The sequence below is a fragment of the Gavia stellata genome, chromosome 13 (genome assembly GCF_030936135.1).
Source record: "Gavia stellata isolate bGavSte3 chromosome 13, bGavSte3.hap2, whole genome shotgun sequence".
Classification (NCBI taxonomy): Eukaryota; Metazoa; Chordata; class Aves; order Gaviiformes; family Gaviidae; genus Gavia; species Gavia stellata.
Window position 1 is genome coordinate 16399792 of NC_082606.1, and position 21463 is coordinate 16421254.

The 21463-nt window shown below is 47.0% G+C and overlaps 1 protein-coding gene across 4 annotated transcripts in view; it reads left to right on the forward strand.

The window, feature by feature from the left end:
- The window catches only part of NTRK3 (neurotrophic receptor tyrosine kinase 3), a 215799-nt gene extending 205948 nt beyond the window's left edge, over window positions 1-9851 (forward strand). For all 4 annotated transcript variants that reach the window (XM_059823721.1, XM_059823720.1, XM_059823722.1 and 1 more), the window contains 2 exons: window positions 6546-6704; window positions 9666-9851. In XM_059823721.1, coding sequence (XP_059679704.1) covers window positions 6546-6704; window positions 9666-9851 — 345 coding nt within the window. The remainder of the gene's footprint in view (window positions 1-6545; window positions 6705-9665) is intronic.
- The last annotated feature ends 11612 nt before the right edge of the window (window positions 9852-21463 follow it).

The window sequence follows — 21463 nt, forward strand, 5'->3', positions numbered from 1 at the left end:
CGCTCTCTGGGTAAGTCCAACCCCATCCCCTCTGGCAGCAGACGACCTGCGTGTCCCCTGCTTTGGGCAAGGCTGGGACACCCAGCACAGCTGCATGCAAGTAGGAAAACCAGCTACAGGTTGCTTTGTGCATTCTGCAAATCTCCAAAAACCCTCTGTGAGCCCTTGCAAATTGCTGTGAGATGTTTTCTGGCACTGGCATGCAGGGGAGCAGCAAGGACCACGCTGCGGCACTGCCAGCGTCTGCAGCGGAGGAGATGGTTAGGTGCAGAGAGTGAGGATTAGGAGACGATCAGATCTGCCATTCCCAGAAAGTGGAGTAGACACATGTGGAGTGCTGCACAGCGAGGACACAAGTCAAGTGAGTCAAAATGTTTTGTGGAAGCTTTCTGGTTTTTCTTGACTGTTTTTAAGCTCATGTTCAGGACTGGCTATGACAGCAGGGACGGCAAAGGCACAAGACCTGAAGGCAAGGACAGGGCTATGTTAAGAGTGCAGCGATGGCTTTTGAATTACTTACTCCGAAAAGGCTCAGCCTGGGGGCTGGTACGGCCATAATGCATGATGCCCTTCAGTCAGGAGAATACCTTGGGATTTTTTCGAGGCCAGAGTGATTCTTGCAATGGTGCAGTCTCAGATATAGCTAGCACCCTTCTTTCTGGATAAACTGAAAAGAAATTACAGATAAAGTACCTGGGAATCACATCCAGTCACAACTTGCACTTAAATTCAGCTACCTCTGATGTAAACTACTTGGGTACATAAGAGCCTAGTAAGGTGACAGTTAAAACTATAAAGTGCCGGACGACTAATGTTCAGCAAAGCTCAGCTCTGTCTGGCATGTCAGAGTTAATCCCTCTGGTTTGCAAAAGGTTCCCAGGAATCTGTCAGGATTCACAGAAGTAAAACACTGGTACATCTGATTGATAGAGAAATGTCTGGATCCAGCACTGAAGTCAGGGAAAAGAGTGTCTGCTCCTGGAGACCCAGCCATGAGCATGCACTGACCTTTGCCTTGCCCCTGAGAAGCAACCTTCACATGCCCAAACCTGATCTGACAGACTTCAGCTCACAAAGGCGTGATCTACAGCAGTTTCGTTTGTTGTTTGTTTTTCTCCAGGAGCTCAACTTAGCCAAACAGAGAAGCTTTTCCTGCTTCTTGCTTGCATTGCTTTTTTTTTGTCCTTGTGTTCTCTTGGGTGACCCAACCACCTGTGGCTCTTAGTCATACAAGGCTGTCCAGAACTGCTGAATAACACATCCTGCCCACAGCAGGAATTAATGTGTCCTGATGGGGACATACATCTGGCTGCTGGGGGAAGGTTCAGAGCTAAGTATCTTCCAGGGATCATCCAGCTCCTAGAGCTGAGGTCTAAAGGACATATGTTCTGGTGCAGCCCAGCCTGGGATGACAGCCAGGTCTGCAATTAAAGAAGATCCCAGGTCATCCCTACCTACAGCAGCAGGAACAGAGACAGCAATCAGAGAAAGTGTGTCTTATCACTAGGTCGTGTGGATTGAGTGTGGAGTGGATTTTCCTGGAGAGGAACAGTGCCAAGGTCTCCACTACTACTACATGATTCTGTACAAACTCAAATATCTCAGCTTCCTGCACATAAAAGTGAAGTTCAAATAATGCTGCACCATATGAAGACACCTACAGTGGTTCTTGTGACTTTTCCAAGGCAGGAGCAGGAGCAGAGCCTCCCTGAAGTATGCCAGGAACAGGAAGAAAGCTGTCAAATGACCTTGGAAAGCAAATGTCAAATGACCAAGGAAAACAAAAGCACTGATTTATTTTTTATTTTATTTCAAAGTTGGGAAGGAAACTGCACAAAAAGGAAAATAAAATACAGCCTTAGAGTATGCCAGAGACCAAATTCAGTTCTTAGATGAGATCTGTGAAGCAACCTTCAGCTGTGAGCACAGAGGGGATGGCTCAGTAGCTCCCCTCTGAATGCTACTTTGGGCTACAGCCTTGGAGCTAGTATGTGAGCTGGGAGGGGGAAAACAGGTCTGCCCACCAAAAGCTGCCTTTAACATGTTAGGATCTGGATTCCCACCAGTCCAAAGTTCTCATGAGGGTTTTTCAGCCCTACTCTGTTTTTGATTTCCATGGTATCTCTGTTAGTGGCCCAAACTGTGGTTATATTGCTCAACATTGCTGCTCCACTACCTGCTGCTGTACTGTTGAACTTGTTGGGGTCAACGTGTCATCTTTTCCCTTCCTAATCAGCTGGATGTCATTCAGAAAACTGGGACAAGGATAATTTTTCCCCTGACATCAACTTTCCTTGGTAACAGACAAACCTTGAGCCTTATAATGCTACTTGTACATAGCACTTACTTATATAGCTTTACATCGTCAAAGTGCTGTACTAGCATTAAGTAATTATCTCTCTCCCTAATGGCCATTAATGCTGGCCTTTCATGAGCCTCCCCCAGCTCCCCGAGGTTCATATCTAATACAGCAATAAGCTGCTCAAAGGGAGTGGCTGGTTATCTTGCAAGTCTACGGGCTTGGATGTGTAATGAGGCTTCAGAGCAGGGGCCAGGTGCCCTGGAGTAACGGAAACATGTGGCTGTAGACCAGGTCATGCACTTGGAGTATCCATTAGAAAGCGATGGAAATGAGTAGGTGATACTGTGATCTTGAAATGGAGGCAGAAGAACGAAACTGTGGCTGGTCAGAGGATATGCACTGATTGCTCTAGTTATTACCAGGATAGTACTGCAAACTGAAAGAGCGAAGCAGTGGGAATAACATGTCAATGTGGGCATGGGGACTTGATCTAGGAAGAAAAAGTTAGAGAGCTAAAAATGTCAAGCAAAGCTAGACAGCTACGGCAATGGGATAAAGAGGCCAGTCTGCAGGTCCATGAAGCATTAAAATAACAAGGAGAAAGGGCAAGCTTGGCAGCATCATAGGATTTAAAGGGAGGAACAGAAGAGGATTTACTTGCCTTATTTGCTTGAAAGCAAATCCCTCTTCCAGGTTGTGGAGTGTCTCCAGGGGAGATGTTGCAATGCCACTGTTTGAGGATGTATCACCCTTAGGGGCCTTTAGAAGATGAACCTGCGTGATGTCTGGGCTCCCCATCCCTGGCTCCCAAGGGGAATGGAGGAAGGTGGGGTGGGAAGATGACATGTTTGTTTTAGAAAAGACTCAGAAGGAGCATGCTCCTGACAAGCATCAGTCTTGCATGGTCACTTATTTCTGAAACCTGCCAGGCCCAGCTCTGAGCAAACAGGGGCTTGACTGACGCAAACTTTCAGGTTCTCTCTAAAGACACAATAATGATTCTTTCCAGAGCCAAGGACATGCCAGGAAGACTGGCTTTGCAAAAGAAAAAAACAAGATCCTTTTTCTTTTAGCCTGATTTAATAACATCATTTTGCTTTTAAACTTTAGGCAACTGCTGGTGCTGTAAAATAAGTATGAGCTGTTGGAATCATGTGCAAGTCTACGCTGGTGTAACACTACATGTTATGCAAAGGATTTCTGTCACCCTGGACACACTCTGCTTCCTGTGGCATCAGTAGCATAATCCCTCTGTGCTCAGCTCTAAATAATTTTGCTACATCAGCAAATAACAGGGTACGGCGGACTGCAGACCAGGAAGACTCAACTTAGTGTTCACTTACTATACAGATTCAGGGCAGGGCCTTTCCCTGCCTCCCTGCATCTGTTTTCTCATCTGTTAAATGGGAATTTTAATCCTAATCGGTCTGCAAGGGGAGCAGCATGGGATAGTCAAAGGTGATGTTTTAAAATGTAATAGTCAGCCTTATGTGCTAAGCTAGGCATTGGAGTGGTTTTATGGTACAGTTTAATTGATGCCTGTTCTGCTTATAGCTGGTTAGTAAGTGCAAAACTTAACATTTCCTCTCAGAAATGTGGCACTTTGTTTGAGATGCAAAGAATACCTCTGCAAAGTATACCTCTTTATCTGTCAGCATAGCTGAGCCATATTTTGGGATCCACACATTTCTGGGTGTTGCTTGGGCTTTTTCCCCTCCAAAATTAGCTTGATTATTAATTATTACTGGATTAATTTTTAGTAAAAGATATGTCTCACATGACATACAGGGCTGAGAGGAATGCTTTGGCAGTCCCTGGACTCTACCATATGAGCTAAGCCAAGACTGTGTTGTCACATTCCTGGGACAACGATTGACTGTGTATGTCACTTGACTGGCAGTCCTGCACCAGGATGTGACTAGAGGAAACCAAAGACCTTGACTTTATTTTATCTTATTAGAACTGAGATGGGACTACTGGTTTCTCTGTTCTGCTTTCAGGTCCAGATTCTCAAGTGGTGTAAATCAGGGCCTGCTCATTCAAGCAAAACTGCTGTAATACAGTTTGTGTAAGCTTGTTATAGAACATACAGGTTTTCGTTAACAAGCTGAGGACCTGGTTCATAGATTCTGAACTGCTGTGAGACCTGTACAAAAGGGAGTCAGGTGTGCTCAATATGTTGTACTACCTGTAATCTCAAATGATCCTGCAAGATTCAGGATATTGCAAATGTAGAGAGCTTTGCAATAAGTAATCATTTTGAGACTGCTGGAAAACTGAAGAGTTAGTGCTACTTAAAGGAGAACAAAATAAGCATTAGCACAAAACAGTTTTTGCAACAATCAAGTTTGATGTATGCCCTGTTCTGTCAATAACATTTCCTCAGAGTCCTTCACAAGAAGGGAAAGCAACTTGTAAGAGCTGGGAATGCAGGGAAGAGCTAAAATTACAGGCAGGGTTTCAAAGGAACAAACAAAGAAAAGCGTATTTCCATTTCCATTACGGGAGAACATTCTTGGGAGTTCAGAGCAGCAAGCTGAGAACACGACAGCCAAGCCATTTCTAAATAGGAGGTGTAGAGCTGCAATGAGCTTTTTATCTTCAGGCATCACAGTTCTGGGCACCTCTGCGCTTAGGAAAGAAAGATGTCCCTGAGACCTTTAAAATCCCTTCTCTTTCTTGTAGGAAGAGGCTGTTTCAGAGTTAGAAAAAGGGCTGGTCTGCAGACCTCTGAGTACAATGCTGCAAGCCCAGGTCCAAATTCTGTCAAACCCCAGAGAAGTCGGACTCAACACCCTCCATGCAGAAAGCCTGCTAAGCATCATACCCATTTCACACCCTATTCCAACACATCTCCCCAGCGCTGTCCCTCTTGCTTCCAAGCACTGCAGCATGTCTCTGTACTGGCCCTTCCCCACGCTAGTTCTGCTTTAATCAGGCAAAGAAACCTGTGGCAGCTTGGGAAAACTGGCAGCTCGGAGGAGAGCTTTTGTTTGTATGGGAAACATTTTCATCCAAGTAAGCGCAACAATCTCATTATTTTGAATAGCCACACATACACTGGAAACCTAGATACCAGATACCTTCTCGCCTGATCCATCAGAGGACCAGAGAGATTTCTGCCTGTTTGATTCAGTTGCAGTGCTACAGAGTTATTAGCACTTGCTTTTTTGGTGTCCATAATGAGACAAGCAGTCTTCCAAGCAGTACCAAAAAAGCACTCTTTCTCATCACCACTAAAACCTCTGACACTTTACCCTCAGGAGAAACGAGTGCTGGAGACTTGCAGCCATACTGCTTCCAGCACCGGCTGGTCTTATCAATTAGCTATTTCCCCACAGATGGTGCTTCTTATGTAGAAGGACAGAACAGAGAAAAACTTGTCCTGCTCAGAGACACTTGTTTAGAAATCTCTAGTGAATCCGAAGGTATACCCATCTGCTTTCAAACTGTTTGCATGTATCCTGCAAGCCTGCTGTATACCTGCTGGATTCATGTGCCCTAGAGAAAGGTAGACCCTGAACGAGAAAATGCCTTTCCCTGGCTTGGCATACCCCAACGGGACTTCACCCACAGGCTCTTCCATTTCTGAACTCTCCAAAGGGACTGGCTTTCCTGCCTCGATTAAATGCTGGGCATAGCCCTGCCTGTAAGAGCCTGTTCTTTACAAACAGACCGCCTTTTTGCAGTGCGGTCCTGCAGTCATTTACATATTCAAAGCACTCTTTGAAAAGGCCTGTAGCACAGTTTTATGAGCACAAAATCTTTCATGCAATTAGGTGATGTGCAGATGCCTGCGCATGGCTTTTAGAAAATCTTACCGATGAGGGACCAACCTCATGCTGAATTTCTGGTGGGTGCCTCAGACCACTGAGGCCCTGCAAAACTCAATGCAATACTTTGCTGAACACTGTCTCTTGCCTTGCCTCCTGGTTCATCAGACTGTAGGGTTGGAGTATCTCTTGGCATTTTGTCATTTGATTTCTTTACAAGCCCGTTTTGGGAGGAGAGGACATCATTTATCTTGATACACTTCACTCCCTATCCATCACGTTAAGCAGGTGGGATTGGCGGGTAAGCCCATGGGCGGTCAGTGAGGCAGTAGCCAGCCCAGCTTTTTTTAAAAGCTCCTCATTGATGTAGCTCACAGGGAGGCCCTGAGTTTGTCCATGTCACACCTGGGCTGACCGCTTCCTCAGGGCTCTCATCAGTCAGATTTCCTTGTGCCTTTGTCCTCACCCAGGTTGGAGGACACACCATGCTGCCTATCCGCTGGATGCCTCCGGAGAGCATCATGTACAGGAAGTTCACAACAGAGAGTGATGTCTGGAGCTTCGGGGTGATCCTCTGGGAGATCTTCACGTATGGGAAGCAGCCCTGGTTTCAGCTCTCAAACACAGAGGTACAAAAGTGCTGAGACACCTCAGCTGGAAACTACTTTTTACCATCTCTCCTTTCCAGATTGCTTGCAAAGCAGTTTGTACACAGATGGTCCCCTCCTTGGCACCCTCAATTGTTCCTCACTATGTCCTTTTTCAGGCACAGAGATAAAACGCTTCACCATGGGAGAAGTATCATTATCTCCGTTTAAGAGCTGGGGAAACTGAGGCATGCAGGAATCAAAGGGCTCTGTCAAAGCCATGTACTGGGTCATACTTAGTCTCTCCCTTCTAAGTTCCTGACACACCACATCTGATGATAAACTCTTGGGGTGCTACCAGAACTGGGGATACCCAAATTACTGTTGGGGTCCAGATTATTGTTATGCCCCGCATTTCCTCTGCTCCCTTTCTCCTGACCTTATAGCTGAGGCTCTTACTGCAGTCTTCAGTTTGTGAGAAAGTGTTTGAAGCCAGTTATATAGCACATGGCACATTTCTGTGGGGCTTTTTCCCATAGGGATATCTAATATGGTTTGCCCCAGTTCATTGAGGGTGGGACCCAAGGAGCTGGTTCGTCCTTATTATTTCTTTGAATACCAAAAGTTGCAGCCCATCAGTATAGGGCTGTGCTGTAAAAATGTTGAGGGAAGGCTGGCTGGGATTAGCAGAGTGTCAGAGCTGAGGTTTGAGGCACATCAGCAGAAATGCATTTGAAGATTTTTGCTCAGAGTAGCAGGGGGTATTGTAGAAAAGGAACAAGATGCATTGACATAGCAGTGTGTGGGAACCTTGCACCTTTTTATCCTACTGTGTATCTAATGGATTTCAGAAATTTCACCTTTTGTAATGAGAAATGTGCATTTTCTGCTTTCTGGATACAGATCCCTTAATTAAGTGAGTTGCAGAGATGGCAAATCCAAGGTGTTGCTTTACAGCTCTAATACTTGCCCATTCGTGTGCTCAATGGGGCCTGACTGTATATCCCAAAGTAGCACACGCAAACATTTTAGAGACACAAACAATGGAATAGGCAGCAACAGAAGTTATTTGTCACGCTATTTAATGAGCTGCTCTTGCATTTCCCTGGGAGGGTAAATACAAACACACGCAAATGAGCACATGTAGCTTGTACACGGGTGACAGGCATGCTGGTGACAGGCTCAGCTACCCCCATGCTTTCTGCCTCAGTTTCCTTTGCAGAGCAGTAGGACTGAGAATAGTCACCTCTAATCTTGAGGGAGGAGAGCTGGTTAAAATACAGCTGTACTGGCTTTTCTGCCATCCCAGGAAAAATCTTGTCCTTCCCTTTCCTATTGCTGTATCCACTTCTTTCCGAGAGCGGAGGACTCCTGCCCCAGACCACACTATCCTGGTGGGAGGGAGCCCCATTAGCTCTCATCTGCCTCATTTTTCACAATTCGTGGAGAGATGGCCAGAACGAACCTGGGTGGTTGCAGGGGACTGACACCTCCACCAGCTCCGGGATGGTGAGGCATCAGAGCAAGCCTCAGCGGCAGCCTGGCCGCAGCTGCAGAGCCCTGTGGAGGGGCAGGTTAACTGAGTCTGTGCCAACCTCCCGGCTGCCAGGACTGGAGTGTGAGCAATCACCAGGCCGGCCAAGCACTGCTCTTGTTGGGTGTGGGCATTAGCAAGGCTGAGATGCTCGCTCCCTCCTGTGGCGTCTGCATGGCCTCATACCCCTGGAGCATTTTTAGCAGGTTTGTTCAAGGCTGGAAGAGCACCTTGCCTGAGAAGGGGGATGAGGCAGGGCACCACCTCATCTGAAAGCCTCAGCCAGTCTATTAACTTATGTCTATGCCCTTCCTTTGTCCTGGAGAGAAAGGGCCCGACACAGGGCTCCTGTGCATGTCCAGGATGTCCTGTCAGAAACCATAACTCACCTCCTCCCACAGGTACCGCTGCCAGCAGCTTTATGGCGATGCAGGCTTCTCTGCATGCTGCATCTTCCTCACCTCGCTTTCAGCAGGTCCTAATCTCTCCCCTCTGTATTTATATGCAAACGGCAAAGCGACAAGAATCTGTTGAGCTGTGTGACAGGCCCATTACTATTCATAAATGATACATTCCAAACACCCCTTACTGGGTGGCTTCCCTCAACACACTGCTTGGGATCTGTGTTTATCTGCAGAGCGTGGCAGGTCACTCACACACTGCAATGCTGGGACTCATCAACTCCAACCAGGGAGGCCAGATGGTAACAGCAGCTCTCTGACAAATCATAACCCCCCTTTCCTTTGCATCCCTCCCTCCAGTGAGCAAAACACAGACACTTAAGGGAGTCCTTTCCAATGGCATCCCTCTGAAGAGACTAATGCTGTCCGAGAGCTCACATTTCTCTCATTAGCAGCACCGACCTGACCCAGAACAGAGTGTTAGCACTGCAAATTTTTTCTCTCCATCACAGATGTGACGAGATGAAATTTCATTCTTTCAGCTGCTTTTCTATGTCAAAATGAGGCAAATCTGCCCTTGGAGGTGGAGGTAGGGAAAGATGCTCTGCACTCTCCCTTGTAGAACTCTCCCGGGCTTTGCGATGAAAAGGACTCTTGATTTTCAGGGAAGAAAAATACCATTTCAGCTGTGCAAAATATTACTTTAGTTTGGGGATTTTAAGGCTTTTTTTTTCCTTCTTCAATTAGCAGGAAAAACTGACATCATAAATTAAAACTTCATTTCATTTGCCTGTGACAACTTCTTTGGAGAGTGCATGGAGGTAGTTAGGTGTCAAATAGGGAAGCTCTTTGGGAACTGCAAGACTGCAGCTGGAGACAAATTTTTCATTGTAAAATTATCATTAACACCACACAAACAGGTGACTGCTGAGGATCTGCAGACCCCTTGGCTTCTCAGCACTCCCATTCACTAAATGGTACCACGTCAGCCAAGAAGTACCTGGGACGGGAGATCCTCCAGGAACTGCCCAGCTGGTGTTTGATGTCTCTTTTCTTTCTTTCTTTCAGGTCATTGAGTGCATTACCCAAGGCCGAGTTTTGGAAAGGCCTCGAGTCTGCCCCAAGGAGGTTTACGACATCATGTTGGGCTGCTGGCAGAGAGAACCTCAGCAACGGCTCAACATCAAGGAGATCTACAAGATCCTTCATGCTCTGGGCAAGGCCACACCAATCTACCTGGACATCCTTGGCTAGCAGTGGCCACTTGTCAAAAGTCCCTGCTCCTTCCTTCCGTCCTTCCTTCCCTCTCCCCCTCCCAAGTCCTTTGCCCCTCAGCTCCCAAGCAAACATCTTCATATAAACTCAAGTGCCTGCTACACATACAACACTGAAAAAAAACAAAACAAAAAGCAAACCAACAAGAAATCCCACAAAACAACAACCTGTAAGGCAGTTTGGCTTATATATATTTATAGATATCTCTCTATATATAAATTCCACACCAATACAGAAAGAAGCTGCTGTTACAGAAAATTATAAGACTTTAAAAAAAAAAAAGAAACAAAAAAGAGAGAAAAAAGTACTTAAAATATATATATAATTAAAAAAAAAAAAAGGAAAGAAAGGAGAAGGTATCTTTCCCCGAGCAATGAAGCAGTGAATTGTAACGCTGCTGTGAGTATGGTTCGGGCTGCTGGGCAGGGCTCTAGACTGGCTATGGCAGCGATGCCACCCCAGGTAGGAGCCCCAGGAGGACAGCCTTGCCCTGGTTGTATGATATGCACTGAATGTGTGAAATCAGTCCTCCCTTTCGTCCTTGCCTCCCTCCCTCCTTCCCAGCCCGCAGGTGATGGGCGCAAAGCCAGGGCAGTGACCCTGGATGAACTCTCTTTTACCAACCCCTTCCCTCCCTCCTAAGTCCTTCCCCATCCCTCTCTGCCTTCCTGCCTTTTTCCTCCCTCCAATATTTCAGGACAATTTTTCTAATTTGCTGATTCTTAAATGTATAGACTCAAGGCTTTCGAACACACAGTCAAAGGATTGTGGCACCTACGGGTAAAACACACGCCGGGAACCAGCCGTCCTCCCGCAGATGGTGAGCAGGCTGGACCCAGGCCTCCCTCCTGCCCCATGCCAGCTGCTGCCAGGGCTGGGAGAGCAGCGGGACCGAGGCGGCTGCACGAGGGAGTTGAGGTGGGGTCCTGGAGACCCGTTCCTGAATCATCCCCAACCCATGTCAGTGTGCGAGACAGGAGTGCAGCTCATCCAGGGCACCCAGCGCAGGCGACTGAGGGCGGAACAACCTTCCATCCGCACCCCTCCTTTTTCTCCCTACCCTTCACGTTTTCTAGCGGCCATGGGGCTGTTCCCCCTCCCTCAGCTGTCCACACCAGGGCCAAACTGGTCTCTGGCGTAAACCCGCAGCAGGCAGGGTCGGATCCCTGCTCCCCTCATGGGGGAAAGGCTGCAGCGTGCGGACAGCTGGGAGTTTGCCTGCATCCCGGCTGGGCATGCCTGTGGCATTGGCACATCCCAGCACTCTTCCTCCCCATCCTCTTCCCTTCCCCATCCCTGCGCCATGCCTTAGCCCAAGCCTCAGGCACAAGCCAGCAGGGGACAGGGAGGGGGACAAGGCTTTCGAGATGGCTGGGAACCTACCAACACCTGCCTGCAGCCCCCTTGCCATTCTCCTCACGTCCCCATCCCCTGAAAGGATTGATGCATCTGCCTTTGAGCTGTTGTGAAATGCAGAGGCTGAAGAATAGCTCCACAGGCAGCCCCGGGAGAAGGGGGGGAAGGAGGGGAAGGTGCCTTCACGAGCAGACGGCTCAGCGGATGGCCACAGCGGCCAGCCTTGCATCTCAATGAGGATAAAGGCCTGACAGGCAGTGACAGGGGGTGGTGGGGATGGCGAGGGAGAGACAGAAGCATCCTCCCTATAGCCCAACTCCCTTGAGCAGAAAATAATCCCGCCCTGGGGAAAGGCTGAGTCAGACGCTGAATCCCGTCTGTCCGGACTGGGCTGAGAATACAAAACCTTTCTGAGTCTTTTTTTTTGTGTGACTAATGGAGGATGAGGGGGAACCTCAGCTTGGTAGCTGCTCTCAGGAGGCAGGGAGCGGGCGCCACAGGCATTGTCAAGGCAATTTTGAGAAGGCAACAACTGCCAGCACAAAAATAGCCTGCTCAGATGTGGCGCTTGCCTGGAAGGGAATGCAGACGGGGGAAGAGGAGACCGAGAAGGGATCTTGGCTCCTTCTCCATGGCCAGAGTAGTGTTCGTGGCCAAGATGCAAGGGGAGATAGGTAACTCCGGTTATGGCAGGCTACTGAAAGGGAAGATTTTGCATCCTTGCCTCATTCCCCTTGTCTCTTGCCAATCTCTACCTCCCACCCACGGCTCTGGCATGACCTGGCTTATGGTTTCAAAGAGGGACAGGGGACACTGCTACAAGGAGGTTTGTGGTGGCAGCAGTGGCCGTGGGTTTATTCTGTGCTTATGTAAAGAGCAGTGCAAGCTTCGGGTGGGAGATGATGGGAGTAACCATGTGGGAGTAAAGATGTAACCTTCCTCTGCATGTTAGAGGGATCGGGACTAATGGGACAAACTTGTGCCAATGGAGGCTGGACGGACTGCCACTGAAGAGGCACCAGCAGCTCACAGCATGGACACCAAAGATGGCATGGTCAGGGACAAGTGTGTGGACCAATGCCAGGAGTCTGCACACAGGAACAGCGTACCATGCCACCTCTCAATAGCAGGATCTTGTTCCTTTGGGAGGGAACACCTAGTTTTCCTCATCTGCCTACTTAGGTCCACCTTCAGAAGTGAAAAAGATTGGTTGAAAGGTTGCTAGCCCTGTCCTGGCTCCCTTTGTATGCAGGCTGCTTTGGCTAAAAGACCTAGAGATTCTGTACAAGGGGAGAACGAGCAATGGCTCTTAATTGCCTGGAGTCTTTAAAAGAAAACCCTTCTGTGGGGCTGTCTGTCCCTCACCCCAAATGGCTTCTTGCTCTTGTGGCTCCCAGGCACTGCGCCGGATTGTGCAAGGCCACTATTTTGTTCACCCCCCCCTCCCCCCCCGCCTTGCTCTCATTTTTCTTTTTACCAATGTCACAGGCCTTTACACTATCAAATCACCTACAGACACTGTGTTCCCATAGTCAATGAGATTCCCCTGTCACCATTCTGCACAGCAGCTACATCCTCCTTTCCTTCCTTCTTTCCTCCTTCCCCTCCTCCCCAGCACCACCACCCTCTCCCTTTTGCCACCTTTTTGTATGGTCGCGACAGCAAGGTGAGCTCAGGAGCTGAGCATGACACTGAGCCTCGGTGCCACGTGGTTAGGAATAAGTGGTCTATGAGAGGCAAGGAGATGGTTCCCCAGAAGATGTGAAGTGGCTGAGACCAAGGTTCAGGCTGTCTGACTGCTTTACTGTTATCTCCACCAAGTGCAGTGACTGCCTCAGAAAAAGGTCCTTTTGTCAAAGTTAATTGTGAACAATTGCTCAGAAGAGCAGGATAAGCTGCAGTTCTGTGGCATGACGTCTCCCCAGCTGCTGCTACTGCTTTATGCCCCTTGGCCTGTTGGTGCTGGATGGAGGTTTGTTGGGGGGAGGAGGAGGATGTTTTGTGTTCGAAGACATGATGGAAACTGCTACATTCCTTTTTGGCATGACGATTTTGGAGGGGAAGAGCTAAAGCAGCCATGCTGAGTTCCTGGTGAGCATCCTGAGACCTCATTTCCAGAAGCACCTTCCCTGGACCAGAAGCTGAGCTGCCCATCAGCACGGGTGATGGTGCTCTTCCCTATGGGAAGAGGGGCTCTGGGATGGCCCTGCCACTACCCCAATGTGTGTGAAGGGATAAGGAAGAGCAAGTTTGGGGGGGAAAACCTCACTGAGTGCCATAAATCTGAGTGTGGGGACTCTTTGGAGGCAAAGAGAAATGAGTTCATGCTCCTTCTCCATTTCCAGGAGAGATACTTATCATTGCTCTGCCTCTACTGTGAGGAGAGAAGTATCCCTGCTGCCTGGGAACACCGACAGGTCTTGCCCAGCCCGGGGGCAAGGCAGGCTTAATCCCCAGCATGTCCAGGCAGACGTTCCCACCATCCAGCCTCTTCCATCTGCAGTTTTCTCAAGGGGCTTGTGAAAGGGAGCTGGGAGGAACACTGGTCTGAGCATTGCTGTGAAGAGGCCATGGGGTCTTCCCTGTCCCAGCTACATCCTGCTCCCTAAAAATTAAAATTGTTAGCATCAATTCAGTCACCCAAGGGTGTCACTGAAATGATGCTTTCTTGGAGGTGAAGGTGCTATTTTGGTGCATGGTACAGACGGCAATCGCATGTCAGGGCTGCAAACTGTGGACAGTAATTGTGGCTCCAGCCTTAGGGGTTCAACAGTGACCTGTCTTGTCTTCTCCAGACGTTACTTTTCCTTCCACCCCAGTCTGTCAGGTTGCAAGATGAAAGCTGAAATGTAACGAAGGAATGACACGCAATGATCTGCCAGACTGAAAGTCCACCCTGTCTCCCACAAAGCTTGCCCATCTGGTCCTTTTAAATGTCCCTCAATGCATGTATTTTGGGGGTGAAAAAGAGGCTGGGCTGCCTCATTTCAGGCCTGTCTTTGGGTCCACAGGGTGTGGAATTGCAGACTGGTGGCTCTGGGAACATGTGCTGCATAGACAAATGTGAAAAATCTGGAATGCCTTTAGAGAGGCTGCTTGCATGAACGACATAGTTAGCTTTGAGTTGCCTGTTTGTCCCCAGGAGTGGGTGGAACAAGGTGAGAAAATATGTGGGGAAATAAGAAAGCCGAGGAAAAGGAAAGGCTGGTTTTAGGAGGCGAGTGAGTATCTTGGGTTGGGAAATCGAGACTGGTTTCAGGAGTGTGGTGTAGAATTTTAAGTAGCACAGTGGATACAAGCAAAAACCAAAAGAAAATAGCAACATACTAGAGCTCCAGGAAAAGTTAGCTATAAAGCTGGGCAAATACTGGTTTTAAAAGGAGACAGAAACCAATAAAAGCAAGGGACCATTTATCCAGGCAGAAAAAAAATCGCTAGGGTTTATGCTTTTTCGCGATTTTTTTTTTCTATAAGAAAATACAACTAAAAGAAGGCCTGAAAAAGTTATGTTTTTTCAGGGCCACAGACAGAAGTATAATACTACATGAGCTGTTTCCTTTCATCCCAGAACTCAAATGCATGAGTTTCCCTGAGCTCAGGATATGGGTTGAAGAATGCAGACTTGGGTCACCGCAAGCCCACGAAACCAGTAGTTCTGAACACTTGATCAGCAAGCATTCATGTGCCAGTCTGAGTGGAGACAGCATTTTGTTCATCAATGTCATCTTAAGAAGTTCTTAAAAATCTTTCTCATTTCCTCCCACCCACAGGAATTGTCTACATCCTTTGCCCAACTGTGACTCCCAATGGTTAATGAAAAGGCAATGCAAGTAGCTGAATTCTTGGTGCACCATATGTCCATCTTTGCTTCCTGATCTGTCCAGGAATCAGCTGAACCACTACAGCCATGGCTCGTATCCCATGTTTTCGTAACGGCTGGAGGTGTGTTCTCTGATCATAATGCAACGGTGAGGATAAGCAAGCTGAATAAATAGGATCCTGGCTGTGATACCATGCTGTAGTGGCTTCTCTGATATCTGGAAGGCTATGGGCATCAACAGGGCTCCTGTGCTATGAGAATCAGGAGGCACAGGTATGCTTTGGCACAACCCAAAAGGCTTATTCTCCATTCAGATGCAGCGGCTTTCTGATGGATGGTAAGGTCATGGAGCTGTGGCATAACAGTGCTGTGTCCAAATAAATACCAAAAACAGAAAAAGAGAAAATTCCCCTCTTGGCACTGCTTTCCAGGAGTGGACAAACTTACTTAACTCAAAGGTTCCTTCCCCACTCCTGCCCTGAGGCATCTCTTACATCAATATGCATTTAATGTTTCTTTAAGTAGCTGCTAAGTCCTAAAAAATCTTTTGCCTTTGCTGCTCTTCCTGCAATCACGGATATTGTGTTTCAAGCCTGGAGAAAGTAGTAGGTGTTTTGAAAACATCCGTTCTGGCTGGCAGTGTCATAAATGACACAGGCAGATACGTCAGTCGCTGCTCCAAGAGGAATGCAGGAGCATTCCGTCTCTCCTGTGCCTCTTATTCCTTTCCAGTAGACTACTGAGCCATGAAACGGCTCCGTGAGAGAAGTGGTAGGAGTCCCATTGCCTGCAACTTTGAAAAACTGAATAGAGGAAAGAGAGAAGAGATCAAAGAGAAAGAAGGACACGATTTTACAGCTTTCTTCAGGGGCTGAGCTAAGTGAGCTCATAGGTTGGTTTCATATCGATGGCTTGAGTTTCTCACAGACCCAATCTGACAGGTCTTTTCAGACTAAAGGAATGACCATTGGTTCCTCTTCCCTTCTGCTAGCCCCACAATTTTCGCATGTCTCTAAGTGGAAAGGAGGCACAACAAATCTAATCATCGTTCCCTCGCACCATCGGGAGTCCTCTATGGGAACTGATCTCCCGCCCAGCACAAGCGACTGATCCTACAGCTGAAAACTTGAGCAATTGTTCTGAGGGGGTGTTTAACTGCTGAACTACTGGCTTCTTAGGACAAGGTCCCAGCAGGGAAGGACTGAAATACCTCTAAAGAAAATCATAGCTCTGGGAGGTCCGAATGTGTTCTTGCACGCTTTCTCTCACTCTCTGCTGGCTTCCAACCTCCCCAATCTTTGTTGCTTGCTACTTAGATAGCTGAGGTTCAGCATTCACTCCCTTTTCAGAGCACAGAGAGCTGGTGAAGCCGTTTGATTTTCATGTGGTAGGTGAGATAAGATTTCTCCCCCCCATACTCTTCTTTTTCTCCCTGCACGGCTCCTGGCCTTGCAGTTCTCAGGACTTGACTAGTAGAGTTTTTAAATGAAGCGAAAGTCTTAATGTGAGGTGAATCCCAAGACCACAAACAGTTTGGACTTCAAACAGTGAGAAAATTGGCGCCGAATGATTCCGCACACAAAGCAGAAAACTTTCATTTCCTGCAGGCAGGATGGAATTGACTGTTATATTAAGACTTCAGAAGGAGCACTGCCCCGGAGTAATTTCACTGCTGTCAGGCAGTGTTGACATCTAGATTAACCTCTGTGCAGTGAATTTTACAGCAAAGCTCATTGTAATGCATGTGGGGTATCTCCTGTAAATCCCAGCTGAAGCCCATATTGTCCCACTCTTCTGCACAGGAGAAAGGGTTGGGGAGCAGCCGCTATCATTTTTGACCCCAGCAGAGCGTGACTCTAACCTCATCCAGGCCAGTTCTTCTGAAACTGATTTTCTACTGCGCTAAAGTGACAGTAGCTCCAGCCTGTATTTTAATTCCCCAAAGAGGTTTACATCACAAGGCTGACATTTTTTGCCAGTGACAAACAGCTCCCTTCACGTATCCACCCAGCAACACAGTCCTAATTAAAAGGCACTAGTTAACCAGTGGCAATTAGCTGCTTGCACTGATTAACTCCAACATATACAATCCCCACACACAACGTTCTGATCAGACATGATCCAGGACTAAATGGCAGACAAACTCCCAGCTGATGTGAGATGACGGCACCCAGTCCTACCCACCAGCCCACAGGCACACTATTAACTCTGTCTACTGAACCAAAACTGCATGAATTAAAGAAGTTCACACAGTTCACTCAGTGCAAGTCAGAGGACATTGCAAAAGAAGTCTCCTGACTCCTGAACTCAATGCTCCTGCTGTAAAGTTGGAAGCGTAGGCCAGACCCCAAGCCCTTTAGTCTTGTGCTGTAAGAGTAGGTCGAGCAGCAAGATTTCCCAGGAAGGAGCACAACAGCTTCTTCACTCTTTTGTGGGTAGAGACAATCCTGTCTGTGGTTGTCAAGATGCACCTCTGAGATACACTCCTTTGTGAAAAAACTACTAGCATCTAAAAAAAATGGAAGAGGAAGGAAAGGGGTTTTTTTGTGTGTGTTTTTGCCACGCCTTCTTATTCATACACTTATTTTCATACTCAGACATTGCTCTGCAGTTATCTACAGGAGGTTCTAGGCAAGAGACAAGCTATCAGGTGCTGAACAGATTAGCCACTAACCCTAAGGGCAAAATCTCAATAGTACTTCTAGAAGTCTCTTTCACAGCCAACCCATCCTCTCACCCACAGCTCTTCATAGTAGGGTTACTGTTATATTTGTCAAATAGCTTACAAAGAGGGGACATGCCCGTAGTTCCCCCTCACCTTCAGATGGAGTTGTGTTCCCCTGGCATTTCTGTAATCAAGCCCATCAGGAAGATTGCTTCAAACTAACATTTACTATCCCCAATCAGAATACAGCTGAAAAGGCTACCCAAGGTTATAGACAGAGAAGGTCAAGCTGTTGCTCTGGACTGGAATTTGCTTTGGAAGGAATTTGATGGACCAATTTAACCACCACAGCACATCAAAACCTGGTGGCTTCATTTAAAAAGTAATCAGTATTGTATTTCGCTTTAGACATCCGTGCATTAGTGTTCTGCAAATATGATTTCCTCTTTGTTTGCATTATTGATGCCATAAAATGTCAGACACATTAAAGAAAAAAAAAAAGAGGCCAACCTTTGGGGTTTGGAATGATTCTGGCTGAATTGCAGTTGGGTTACTTTTCTTTTTATTTCCCATGGTAGCGATGCACTGTTACTCATTCTGCTATTGCTTTACAAAGGGTTCTCTGTAAGTGTATTTATTCAGTCAACCATATTTCAGGAAACACATAACCTTGATTTTTTTTGCTGTACGTGGCAGTGCGTGTGTATGTGTGTTGCGGGGAGAAGGGACGTGGAGCTTTTTACAAGAGCCCTCCCATGTCTGGTAGTATGTTGGTTTTGTGCAATGCTGTGTGACACCCTTCTGCTCAGGTGGCTGGTTTGATTTAATCTCAAGAACTGACTTTTGTGGTCAGGATTTGAGGTATTCTGCTTTGGCCCTGCCCAGAATCCCAGTATTCTGTTTTCACCATTCAGCAGCCATCTGCTATCCACAATGGTTCCTAGATGTCTATGCCCCAGAGATAACCCAGCATTTGAGCCTCAAGCATGCAGTAGAGGAGTTTTAGCTCCTTCCAGTCCTGGACCAATGGCAAGTGTGCTGATTTAGCTTGGTTCCTACACTCCTCCCCACCCGAGGCTCACTGACTACTGTTCGCAAGGAAAATACTATTAGCTGCTCAGTGCTTTTTCTCCCAGACCATTGAAGAGCACTGGGCTTGGCAGCCATGTGCTTTCTGCCTCACCTCTCTATAATGAATGCTGATCCATTGTTCAATTTTCCTGTGAAACTTTTGGGAGAGTATTGTCCCTCTTAAAATCTGAAAGTCTAAAAAATTATCTTCCCAGGTCTTCTTGAAAGTAAAAGTGAAAAAATAGGGTGGAATTATCTCCTTTATGTAGGGATTTTCATCAATGGTAAGATTTCTTTCCAGCTTTTCCTTCCAGTGACAGCAAGACTTGGGAGCAAGGGGAGAGGGGTACAGTGGAGCAGTCTAAGGAAAGGACTCAACGAAGACCTAGACTGCAAGGTCATCTGATCACCTACTAGGCCCTTCCCAGCTTCATACAGCAAGAAACCCCCAACTTTTCATGAGCAGCTTCCTGCCCAGCTCTCTTGTTCCTACTGTAGTTCTGAGGAATGACCTTCAGATCTCCTTATCTTCACAGCTCCATCTCAGGGGTATCCAAACAGCCCAAAGAAGAGGTGGCAGGGGCTGAATGGGTGTGTAATTCAGTGTCTTTCTCCCTCTTTTTCATCAGGGGCAAAGATAGTGAAAGTGACAGAACAGAAAAAGTATTTTCCCCAACAGTGATCAATTTCTTTTTAAACTCAGATATTTAAATGCCATGCAGCAGTACCTATAAATATGCCTTGAAATGTTGAATGAGAACAAGGAGTCTATTTGATTTTGTTTTTATGCCTGTAATTTCTCTCACCAAGAATTCAGCTGTTACTCAGCTCCCAGCAGGTTGTTCTGATTGCTGGAGAGATGGTTGGGATTGATTCTGGCTGGGATCTGTTTGAGTCGAGCCTCATTCTTATGTAGCTAGATTGAGACAATAGAGATAATCAGCAAGGGACTGAATTGTTGTTCCTGTGTAACTAAACCTTCTTGTGCAACACCATTCTAAACCTTGAAGGGATTGAATACCCACCACTTTGTCTGAAGTCAGTAAAGGCTGTGGATACTGAGAGGCACTGAAGATCACTATGATGTTAGGAACAGAATGGCAGGAGAGAGGAAGAGAAATGCTACAAGAAAAAAACCAAACGTTATATCAGAAAAGACATTGGTTGGTTTATAATATAAGAATATCCACTGCTGTACATAAGAAAAGACTCAGAATATTCACCCTGGCAACCAAGAACATTGGCCATCAGGACAGGAGCAGCTCTCTATCCTACAAACCTCCTTTCACTTTTAATTTCCTTTTTCTCCTTCTTCTGCTAATACAGAACAAATCCCGGTTTATGGCTTTCTTGAAAACTGAAATTAAGGTAAGAAGCAGAGGGAAAGGAAGAGAGAGACCAGATCCTGCTGGATGATACAACAGCTTTGTAGCCCAGCACCTTTTCAGTAGCAAGTTTCTGGTGTGCCCCTTCTTTTTATTATTTTTTTCTTTACACAACCCCTATTTGGTGCAAGTAGTGTTCACAATGAGGATAAACCAGTTCAGTCCCCAAGAACAGTAATAAAAAAGCTCCCAGTAAACTGGAGATTTTAGCGGACCGACCGACGTCGGGAGCCGCGTCCCTGCGGATCAGCACCGCGGACAGCGCCGCCGCCCGCCGCGCCCCCGGGGCCGCCCGCGCCGCTTCCTTCCCTGTGCTCCTGCCCGCTCTTGCAGCAGCTCCGCTTCTGAAGAAGCTCCGCTTTTGACGAAGGAACTCCACTTTTGAAGGAATAGGGGACTTCGTGCCCACACCGGTCAGGGCACGGCTGTCTCATCCTTCATTCTTTTCTCCCATCCTTTTTTCTAGTGTGAAATCGTTAGTCAGTATCTTGTTTTCAAGCAATGGAGGCGAGATGGTTTAAAACGCAAAACAATCAATGCAATGTGAGAGAGAACCATTTTTCCTCCAGAACTAAACTGTCTGCCCCACTTCTTCCGGCATTGGTGTTCCACCTATGAAGGCTCCATCTCTAATTTGGACTGTGAAAGGTTCCTATCTTCTCATCTATTGGGACAGTTTGACAAATGGAGAGATGCTATACTGCTAGCCCTTCAGAAACAGAGTATTTATTTTATTGGCAGTATCACATGATTCAGCTTTGGCCATCAACTAAATTTACTGTTGGTAAAGGGTAAACAGACAAATCTCTTGGAAAATTCAAAGTAAGGGGCATATAAATGACAGCGTGGTCCCTGAAAGTTATTTTGACATCAATCTGTAAAAAAGCCACATTATTGTGTAATGGAGAGTTGTCAGAAAAGAGTCAGCCAGAGATGAAGAGCCTTGCAGGGAAAAGCAGGCATCAATAGGCAAGGCTCCAAATGGAGAAGTAGTCATATCTCACATACAAAAAAGGCACGTACTTCAGTAGCCAGCTTTCTCAGCCTGCATACTTGGGATTTCATCCCACTTGTTTTTCTGGATCACACTGAGGATATACTCTCAAATTAGAGATGAACATCTCCTGAACCTCATAATAGTGGGAAGAAGCTATTGGGCAGGAGCATGCAGGCCTATTCCGTCCCTGAAAAAATAAGAGTAAGGAAGAAAAGCCAGAGAAGTGGGCCAGAAATTTGGGCTGTCCCCCCACCCCACCCCCTGCTGCTTCCTAGAAGCAGTTTCCTCTGTATCCCA